This window comes from Nicotiana attenuata, unplaced genomic scaffold, assembly GCF_001879085.1.
Source record: "Nicotiana attenuata strain UT unplaced genomic scaffold, NIATTr2, whole genome shotgun sequence".
NCBI lineage: Eukaryota > Viridiplantae > Streptophyta > Magnoliopsida > Solanales > Solanaceae > Nicotiana > Nicotiana attenuata.
This window is the reverse complement of record NW_017672644.1, coordinates 108,987-118,968: the sequence shown is the minus strand read 5'-3', so window position 1 is coordinate 118,968 and position 9,982 is coordinate 108,987. Positions and strand designations below refer to the sequence as shown.

Below are 9,982 nucleotides of genomic sequence, written 5' to 3'. Positions count from 1 at the left end.
CATTATTTCTTAAATTTTTCACACAAAAGCTTTCCGGTACCGCGTTCGGACTGCGCACGCAAATCGAAAATAGATAACAGGAGGTTTTTAAGGCCTCAGAACACGGAAACGAATTCTAAAACAAAAGGGTCATCATAGGCTTTAGGAATATGCCTATCGACCATTATTTTCATTGTTTCTGTAATTTATGTAGACTTGTGGGTTTTGGGGGAAACACAAGGACCTGTACCTTAGAGAGAGATTTTGCACACAGTGAGTTGTAGTAAATTTTAACAAAAAATGTGGGAATATATATGGACAATAACTTTTATAAAGGCGATCATTTCTTAGTCATATCTGAAGTTTTAATTGAGCTAAATTCAGCAAAGCCAAAAGTATTGTGAATTTTAGCTTTTGCTACCCTAGCCCGAGTTTTATTGTAGAACTCTATTAATTCCTAACACTAATTATACTGAAAGAAAATTAATTCCTTTCTTCCTTCTGAATTTGTGTTCAAATGTTATGTTGCACGAATTCTCTAAAATGCTGTCACGTCTGCGTCGTATCCTCCAAAAGATTACACTTCATTTGGAAGATTCGACAGGCAACTGATAATATTTTCGAAGAGTCCGAACAACATAGCTTATGTCAATATTTTATTTCTGGAGTAGGTTATATTCATTTTTGCTCCGTACTTTTGACAATTAGCTTAATCAAAGGATCAAAATCTTTTCTGTATCAAATATATTTTCCTTTTTTTCCTATTAGCTTTCATCTTCACACAGCCTATTACTCTTTTCTTTTCTTCCCCTTGATGGCTATTTTTAAATTTGTAATAAAACGAACTAACCCGAAGAATTGGTCTCTCTCTCTGGTATTGCTTTTGTGTAGAGGCAAGAAGACTGATAAAGGACACAGTGGTTTCTCTAAATTTTAAAGAGGGATGGGGGTGGCGGAGGAAGAAAACAGTAGGTTGAAGTTGCTATCCAATTGCTCTGTAGCACTAGTCTAATAATGTTCACCCAAACCCTGCATTGCTGTTGGGCTGAAAATTATATGTGAAAAGTAGAAAGCCACCCATGCCGTTTATAAATAGTGTACAAACAACCCATACCACATGGTAAATCTTCACATTTTCTAATCTTGAAATGTTCTTTATGGCTTCGGCGACTCAAAAATGTGGTTTTTAACAGAAATGCCTGGTTATGGATAATATTTCAAAGGAGTACAAATCAAGCTATACAATTCAGGGGGCTATCTTGCTAAGTGTTACTAGGCTTGTGGACTTTTGTATTTTGCATCTTAAATTGTGTCAAGCTAATCTATAGCTTCATAGCCCTTTTGGGTGGACGAGTTCCTTAACCTCTTTTTTGGAATGTAATATTATTTGTTCGCAATTAATCTAGAATAGTGATTTGGTAGATTTTCCATCACAAGCTCCTCTATAACTATGTTGATTGATGTTGGAATTAGCTCATTTGGATCACAGTGCCACGATTTATACCAGGCCCAAAAGAGTTTCTTCTGGGCATTGCCCATGTCTGAAAAATAGTGATTCAATTTAATTTTGATCATGATCCAAATCAGGTAGCCTAAGAAGATGCACAAATGGCCTCAGTCCAAATTTTGGTATAAGTTTTAACACTCTTTATTAAAAGCTAACTTGTGGTGTTTTTTCTTAAACTTCAAGATATCTGGATATGTTTGACTACCTGATGCATATATTGAATGTTATTTTGGTAGTTTCTTTTTTTGGGCTCATTGTAGGTTTACTGACACCAGCTTCAAAGTTAATGGGGTGCATTATGAAGGTAGCTTGCTTTGTTTTGGGAACTTGCTAATAGCTTGACATGTCAAGAAATTTTCAGAGGTAAAGGTACTTACCTTTGCTCCTCATTGGACAGCGAAATCTGGTACCTTCCATTATAGAAACGTATTTGAAGTTGATAGACATGGAAATACTGATTGTAGATTTGGATTGGACTAGCCTAGCCAATCGAACTGGTTCAGTATGGTTTAGCTTGTGCTCAAGCGAAGTTAAGGATGCAGATACCCACCAGCTCAGTGGAAGACCAAAAATGACAGCAGAGTGAAAGAATGTCCACTCTTCCAAGTTGTATGCCTCTTTTTGCTCGATGTTGTTATGTCCAATTTCTTAAAAAAGGAAGTTCTATCATATGTCACACAAGAACAACAGTTATATGGTCCCAACTTTTACCATATCATATGTAACTATTTCCTCTTTTATGTCTGCAAAGCTAAAAAGTTAGTCGTATCTCCATATGCTCTTCTGATGGATAGTAAACCATATAAGAGACAAACTTTGTATAGCTTAACCATGTCATTGGAAAATTCTAATTTGGGTTAAAGGGAGTAGTACATTGTCGAGAAGGACCGGAACCCTTATATCACATTTGTTCAGACTTTTTGCTTTGTCACAAGGTCCAACACTTTCGTTATATGCATGGACTTCACTTATGGGTAGCCTTTTTTCCCTCAAAAGAAACCAATGTTTCCTTTTTCAATTTGGTTATATAGTCACATTTGACGTGCCTTTGGTATGTGGCTTCATGCGCTTATCTATCTTCTAGGTTGTGCGACCAGTTCGAGGTGAGTAGCAATTGGTCTGTTTGAAGAGTGCAATGTTCAACTGATGGTTCTCACTTTCTCTGCACCTACCTTCATGTTCATGTGCAACATAGTTCGGGTGCCCATTCCTTTGGTCCTTCCATGTCTCATTGCTTGTTCCTTTTCTTGCAGAGACCAAGCAAGTTTATCTTATTTTTGATGTTTTAAAAGTTCTTTAACCCATTTTCCTTTCAAGCTAGCAGCATTGATTGAAATGTTTTGGAAGTCTATCAGTGGTACTCAGCTTCATTTCATTTCTTCTTCCACATAAAAAGGGGAAATATTATGCAAATTTGTGTCAGTTCTGATGTACACATCACACTATAAGATTGCTGCAAATCTGTTTGGTGCAGTTTCCTGCTTGAAATGGATTTGCTACTTTGCTTTGGTTGGGTTCTTTTGGCTCTACTCTATGTGCCATCAATAAGCAAATCTTTCTTATTTGATACAGATCATCTCTGGAAAGTTTATACTCCTTTGTCAGCTATATTGGTACTAGTATTCTTTGAAATCAAGGGGAAAAACTCAAATTGGTAATTCAAGGTAGCTAAAGGTTTTAAATTTTAATCAATCAGTTAAAGGTGCAAGTTCAATGTGTTGGGAAGGTGTGTTTGAAAGCTAAAGCAGTCAAAAGGTGTGGGTGTTTTATACTGACTTAAGATCTTGGAGAAGTAACCGTTAGTATTCATGGTAGTTAAATATTCTTGGGATGGATTAGAAAAGAGAGTAGGTAAAATAGATTGGAATAAAGTATGCTCTAGCTATTCTTAAAATATGCTGTGTCCATATTTTCCTCCATCTGATTTACAATTGCCAATAGAGGGAAAAGTATGGCGTTCAATGTAGATTGACTCTTTCCCAATATCTTGCAGTTGAGGTTGTCTGGTTTTTTGCCTAAGTCTATTACTTGATTTTCTTTGTCATTGGAAAATGTTATTTAACACATGATGCACTAATTTGTTTGACCTTGGAGAAAATCCTTAACTTGTATTTGAAATTTGCTTAGTTGTACTTATGAATTCTACAGGAATCTGAAGTCCATTTTGATTAGTATTTAACCCAATGAGTTTCGTTGAGGAATGATTATCTTCTTAATTTTATACTACAGCTTCTTCTTTGTCTTTGTTCCTAATATAACTTCATTGCAGAGATTCTGCTTCTTGGCTGCGGGAGGTACATTCAAACAGTAAATCCTGAGCTTCGTGCCTTTATTAGTTCTACTGGAATGAAATTAGAAGCAGTTGATTCTGTAAGTATATGGTTCTGTGTTTTTTAATGAAGAAGAAAGGAAGGGGCTATATTATCGTTTATGCACAACTATTTCAGTAGTTATGAGATCATGTCTGATAGATGAGATGGGTAGCCATAGAAGTTCTGAGCACGATTTATTCTTGGTTACTGCATCATACCCCACCATGTACTCAACGTCTCTGGAAGTTTTTGTCAAAAACTATTATTGGAAGATGGAAACATGTGGATCTCTTTGATATTCCTGAAAGGAGTTTAAAAACAAGTAGATTAGCCAGCCAGCAAAGCAGTGCCAGAACAGTGACATTTAACTTGCTTAATGCTTTTCTTATTGGTTAGTTAATTTCTGAATCGAGTATTATGGTAGCATAAACATTTCAAATTATCAGCCAATGTTTTGAAAGTGGCTTTTCTCTTTCTCATTCTTTTCTGAAATTTCAATGCAATGATTGAAACATATTATCTCCGAATCATGTGGTTCTTTACAAAATAAACTGGTTAGGTGCTTCTTAATAGACACAATGAACCCATAACTGAATCATACATGTTTTGGTGGAGTGATATCAGGCTACTCACATGAAAAAGCAAATTGCAATCTGGTTGTTTACAAACATAAATCATGTTTTGTTGCACATATTTGTTGATCAGAGCTTGATCTTCTTTCTGTCATCCATTTTATGTTGCTTACATTCCTTCATCTGTGTTGCGGAGAAATGCAGCATCAACTTATAACATTTTAAATGAAGAAGGAAGGATTGTGGCTGCTGCACTTCTCCCATTTGGAGTAGAATCATAGGCCTATGATGTATATGTTTTTTCTTTAACAAAGTTCGACTTCAATAAACATTTGATCCAAGTCTATGCATAATAGAAAAACGAGTGAAAGAGGAGCGTAGTTTGCTATTTGAGAGTTATGTGTGAGTGTGACTGCCACTCCTGAAGGCTTAAGCTCCAATTTTGAACTCAACTTTGACTTAAAACTGAAGCATTTATTTACCCAAAAAAAAAAAGAAAGAAAAAAAGAAACTGAAGCATTATTATTAATTTTCATGTGAGGCTGCAACAAGTTATTCTCACCCAGTATAGGATATCTTGACTTGGATTGGATTAGCACTAATTGTAGTGTTTTTATAAGGGCTGAATTTCATCACTCGTGGATTAGGATCTGTACAATTAGTGGCAGAACATCTTTCACACTATGTGCACCGCCGTTGCTCCAAATTGCAACATGAGTAGAATTAGTATGTGTTACTTTATATCTTTCCCTTGCAAATGAAGAACATTAATTCCTTTTACAATTGACACATCATGCTCTAGTAAAATACGTAGTATTATTTTCATCGCTCAATATAGCACCACCAGGTAGAAGTATTACTAGCAAGAGTTGTGTGAACCTAAAGCTTTAGAAACCACAACCTTGTCCTTCAACTGCTCCATGTTTTTCTATTGCTTCCAACCTCTCCACCTCTTCTCTCCAAAGCAGTTTAGATGCATCAGAAGTTGGGAAAGAACCTTTGAGATGGTAGTGACCATTGGCACATGTCCTTCTAAACAAGGATGAGTAAGAGCATCAAAGGCTATCGCATTCAAACCTGAAGGCTGCCCTGATGCAATCTGATCAAGTGTTTCAACTAGCAAATTCCCAATCGACTTTGGGTAAACATTAGCTTCTAAATGCTATAGTTGATTTCAAAGCGGATTAGCGAGCTTCCCCAATAAAATGTTGAAGCCACTAACTAAAATAAAATACTAAAACAATGCTCCAAAATACTAACTAAAACAACTTTAAAATTGTCAAGGGGATTGTACACCATATGTCCGGTGACTAGAAGTGACAGAGACAAAAGGAAATAAAGTCTTAGTGCAACAACACCAAAAAGAACATAATACCAAACAAACGAAAAACAAAGTCTAGATGCAATCTATTACAATACCAAAACAAAACATAGTCCTTCATATCAACAAGGGGTGTTCTTGCTCCGATGGACAATCTACCTGTCACCTTGAAACACAAGTTAGATAGTGAGATGAGGTTTAAGGAATTTTAACGAGAAAAGGGGGAATGAGAGGTGTTCTTGCCACTTACTCTGAACTCCTTGTGTAGGTCCAAAATTGCTTTCCCAACACCTCTGCCATAGGTAAAACAGAACTGGGTAAAATGCTTATCAACCACCGGGATGGTATCCGTGACGATGACCTCATTAAACACTCCATTGAATCGCCGGAGAGCTGTAAAAAGAAAATATTTTGGTCAAAATCAGCAAAAAGCTAAACTAGCCCAGAGTTCCAAACACATGTAAAGCAAAAGTACCTAAAAATACCATATGGACTACAAGCATACACTTCCCGAGCCCCCTCCAGTCGTAAGAAATCAGCTCCTCTAGCAATAGTCTCTGTGAACAATCATTAACCATAACAAGACAATTTAGAAGCAGATTCACCTACAAATACTCATGAAGTCACATAATCTAGCAGCAATGCAAATGTGCACCATAATCAATTAACTGTGACTGCTGAAACAGCTAATAGTGCTAATAAAGACCAGCATGCCTTTGAACATGAAGCCTCAGCTCAACTGAATGGTTCACAGCAGAGTAAGGAGGTGAAAAAATCCAACAAAGGAAGAGTACTCAACAGTCCCAATTTCACTGAATTTAATTCTGAATATAAAGTGGCTGGTTCAAGCTTTGGACCAAGTACTGAAGTTACTCAACAAATGATTAATAAGGAGATTAAATTAGTGGTTGATATTGGCGGGGTCTCTATCTTAGGGGAAGCTCTGTAAACAGGAAAAAAGCTCAAAAAACAAATGTCTCTTCTTAACATATAAGGGAACAAACATATCACTAGAGGTAAAGGGAGAGGGAACACGTATACCCTTATAGGCAAGGTAATCCACCATCAGCTTCTGATTTTGCAAAACACAAAGGAGGAGATCACAAGTCAGCAAACAAAACTAACGATTGGTGCTTCTTTTTTTTTTTGATAAAAGGAAAATACCAGTTACCTGTCCTGCAACCTCACAAGTGATAACTCCATCAGCACAAACAATTACTTTAACCAAAAAATTTGTAGTGGATAACTCCTCATCAAGCCCAAAATAAGGAACTATGTGGTGTGATCCATTATAAATTTTTTGGCTAAAGTAATTGCTCGTGCTGATGGAGTTATCACTTGCGTTACAGGACAGGTAACCAGTTGCGAGGTTGCAGGACAGGTAACCAGTGCATAAGCTGCTTTTGGCTTATGGGCTCACTTAAAGATTGCACCACATAAACATCACCACCCCCCCTCAACAAAAGGGTCTACGGTCATCAGTCCTACATTTAGACGTGGGAACCAGCAATTCCCTGCAAAACATGAAAATTGACCCAATTTTTTCATCAGATCTCAGGAGGGGGAGAGGGATTCCTATATCTTGTAGGTCAACTGTGAATCTTTTTAATACTTAGTAAAGAAGGGGTTTTTGAAAAGGACGGATTTCTTTTAAAGGATGGGTTTTTTTAAAGGATGGTTTTTTATTTAAAGGATGGGCTCCCCTGCGGTATACCGTTTCCTCCAATAGGTCCATTAGATATAGGGGTGTAATGTGGGTCGGCCCTGTGCCTAAATGGGCCTCGTGGGCCGGTCCTAAGTGGGCCGGTCCTAAGTGGTTCTGAGCTTCGTGGGCTTTTTGGTAGGAATCGGTCCGGGACCGGGACCACTAACTAATGGTCCCAGGCTAAGTGGGCCGGTCCCGGGCCTAAGTGGGCCGGACCTATTTTTTTTAAATATTTATCTCAGGCAATTTCTTGTAAATTATATACCTTATATATATCTATATCTATCTATCTAACTATGTCTATCTATACTATATTAAAAGCACAAAGGCATTTAGCGAAATGTCGTTCGCCTTTTTTAACCTTCAAATTTACATTTAACATTGGACAAAATTGTAATTTTAATTTTTTTCCTAATATTTAGGAATTTTAAATCAACTACAATATTATGTATTATATTTTTCTTATTTGAACTACTCCTAATAGTTGAGACATTAAAATCAATTAGGATTTACCATATATAAATTATTCCTTACTTTACTTGAACCACCAAATTATTAATCTAAGTGTATATATAAAGGAATAATCGGACAGAATTTCACTCATGACCTTTGGTTCTTATTTTTTGTTTTTATCAAACACTACATCTTATAACTTTAGTTTGGTATAATACTTGAATGCATCCGGATTCTTTTCCTGTTCTTTAATATTCTCCAGCTATTTGTTTCTTTCTTATTTAATATTGTTTGCTTTAGTTTTCGATTTTATACACAACAATACTTTCAAAAGATTAAGGAAAATTAATGATGATAGGTAAGATTCCGTTTAAGTTCACTTAATAGACATATTAATATCCTTGAATTGAGACGAATAAGCACGTTATTTTCTCTACAAGAAAGCTTAGTTGATTATTAACTTTTGATTATCTTATTTGGTGAATGTTGTTTGCCCGGAGTATGTTGGGAGCTATAGGTTGCCATACTAATATGGGAGCTATAGGTTGCCATATTAATATGGAAGCATTGATGGGTGTAGAGTAGCCTTTTTGGAAGCGCGTTATCCCTCAATATAAGATTTTTCGGTGCTAATCCAAATTTAATCAAGACCTAATGTGAGTATCGGTGTGAAAAAAAATTGAAATTACTATTGTTAAAATATTTCATTCTTGTTTTCTTTGCTGGTATATTTTAGCCTGTGTTTGTGTAGTTGTAATATGCACCCGACTTTAGTTTCTTTTCAATTTTCGATTTACTTAAAATCGCACTTGGACAGCAATGTTGGAAAACGTAATATGATGCATTATTTGTACTTTTATGTTTTATTCAAATAACTCTTTAATGAATTGTGATAAAAATATTTTGTATTCGTTATTTAATATTAGATCATAAAAATAACAACACGTTCCATATTCCCTCATAACTCATCCAAAATCACAATAAGGCATATGAGGACTTCAGGGGACAAGATTTCTTTCTTTATTAAGCTAGCTAGATGAGATCAACATTAGTTTTTAAAAAAATATATATTTTATAATTTTTTATAACTTAAACGTATTATTTAATAATATTTATATTATTATTTAAAATTATATACTCATTAATAGATGTACATGCACAAAGTTGGATAAAATAGTTACTTAACAATTTTCTTAATATTTAAAATAGTTATTTAATAATTTTATTTTTTATTTTTAAGAGTTTGAAATTGTATATTAAATCTTTCCTTATTCAAACTATATTGCAAATTTTAATTGTTAGGACTTTAAAATTATTAAATTTTTATCTTATATATAATTTTTACTCTTAAATTTTTATAAATTATAAATTAAGTAAATCAAGAAGAAAATTAAAAAGATTAAAGAAAGAGGAAGTACGGGGTTTTGGATAATGATGGAGGTGGTTCAAGTCTTTGTATAAACTTGTAAATGTTTTGATTTATATTAAAATAATTCTATATTAAAAAAATTTAAAATATACAAGACCGTTTCACTAATAATAGTATTCTAAAGTATATTATATTTTTAGCTTTTAAAAGTTTTATATTAACAAATTGCAATTACTCGGAGTGGTGAGTAGAAATCAATAATAAACTTTGACATTAGCTATGTGGCTTCTAAAAGAGCATTTCAATTTTGGATTTTATTAATGGTATTTAGTGATTCTTAATTCTTTAAGATTTACAAAGAATTCTTTTGCCCTTCTTTTGGAACATGTCCCGCATGGATGATTCTTCACCTATTAGATTTTTTACTATTTGAAAAAAAAAATTTCGTAGTGAATAAAAATATAATGACAATTAAATGTTTAAATATTTTTCAGGAATTAACACTCTATTTTATAATTCAAATATAATATTTATATAAAGTTTTTATTCATTTAGATAGGTACACGCGCAACGCGCGTATCATAAGACTAGTATATATATATATATATATATATATATATATATATATATATATATATATATATATATATATATATATNATATATATATATATAGGAAACCAAGTTCAAAAAATATGCGTACCACTATTTGTTTTAGTCAAGTTTTGTCCTCTTTTGGGAGCACTTTAAGGGGTTGTTTGGTAG

The 9,982-nt window shown here is 34.2% G+C and overlaps 1 protein-coding gene and 1 long non-coding RNA gene across 7 annotated transcripts; one reads left to right on the top strand and one right to left on the bottom strand.

The window, feature by feature from the left end:
• The first annotated feature begins 724 nt into the window (after positions 1-724).
• LOC109213944 lies at positions 725-3,793 on the top strand. 2 transcript variants are annotated; one of them, XR_002066096.1, is made up of 2 exons: positions 725-1,849; positions 1,951-3,793. It is a non-coding gene; the product is annotated as an uncharacterized LOC109213944 (long non-coding RNA). The 2 variants fall into 2 exon arrangements; XR_002066097.1 differs by having other exon boundaries at positions 725-1,855.
• A 1,823-nt stretch (positions 3,794-5,616) lies between these two features.
• On the bottom strand, positions 5,617-7,323 carry LOC109213943 (ribose-phosphate pyrophosphokinase-like). Of its 5 annotated transcripts, none has more exons than XR_002066095.1 (4): positions 6,863-7,322; positions 6,167-6,248; positions 5,942-6,084; positions 5,617-5,857 (listed from the first exon to the last, which is right to left on the bottom strand). XR_002066095.1 is itself a non-coding variant. In XM_019377787.1 (4 exons), exons 1-4 carry the CDS (start codon positions 6,755-6,757, stop codon positions 5,809-5,811), a joined length of 282 nt encoding a protein of 93 aa, XP_019233332.1. In that variant the 5' UTR covers positions 6,758-7,323; the 3' UTR covers positions 5,617-5,808. The 5 variants fall into 5 exon arrangements, 3 of the variants coding, with proteins under 3 accessions (XP_019233332.1, XP_019233329.1, XP_019233330.1); XR_002066094.1 differs by having other exon boundaries at positions 6,733-7,321; XM_019377787.1 differs by having other exon boundaries at positions 5,617-5,850; positions 6,177-6,248; positions 6,733-7,323.
• Between the last annotated feature and the right edge of the window lie 2,659 nt (positions 7,324-9,982).

Bases quoted from the DNA above. Each gene is read 5' to 3' on its own strand.
- LOC109213943 (XM_019377784.1), bottom strand. From the start codon at position 6,757: ATGGTGGATTACCTTGCCTATAAGG. The intron at 6,249-6,732 runs GTATACGTGTTC...GATTGTTCACAG, and splicing joins GGATTACCTTGCCTATAAGG to AGACTATTGCTAGAGGAGCT. The intron at 5,858-5,941 runs GTAAGTGGCAAG...TTGTGTTTCAAG, and splicing joins ACCTACACAAGGAGTTCAGA to GTGACAGGTAGATTGTCCAT.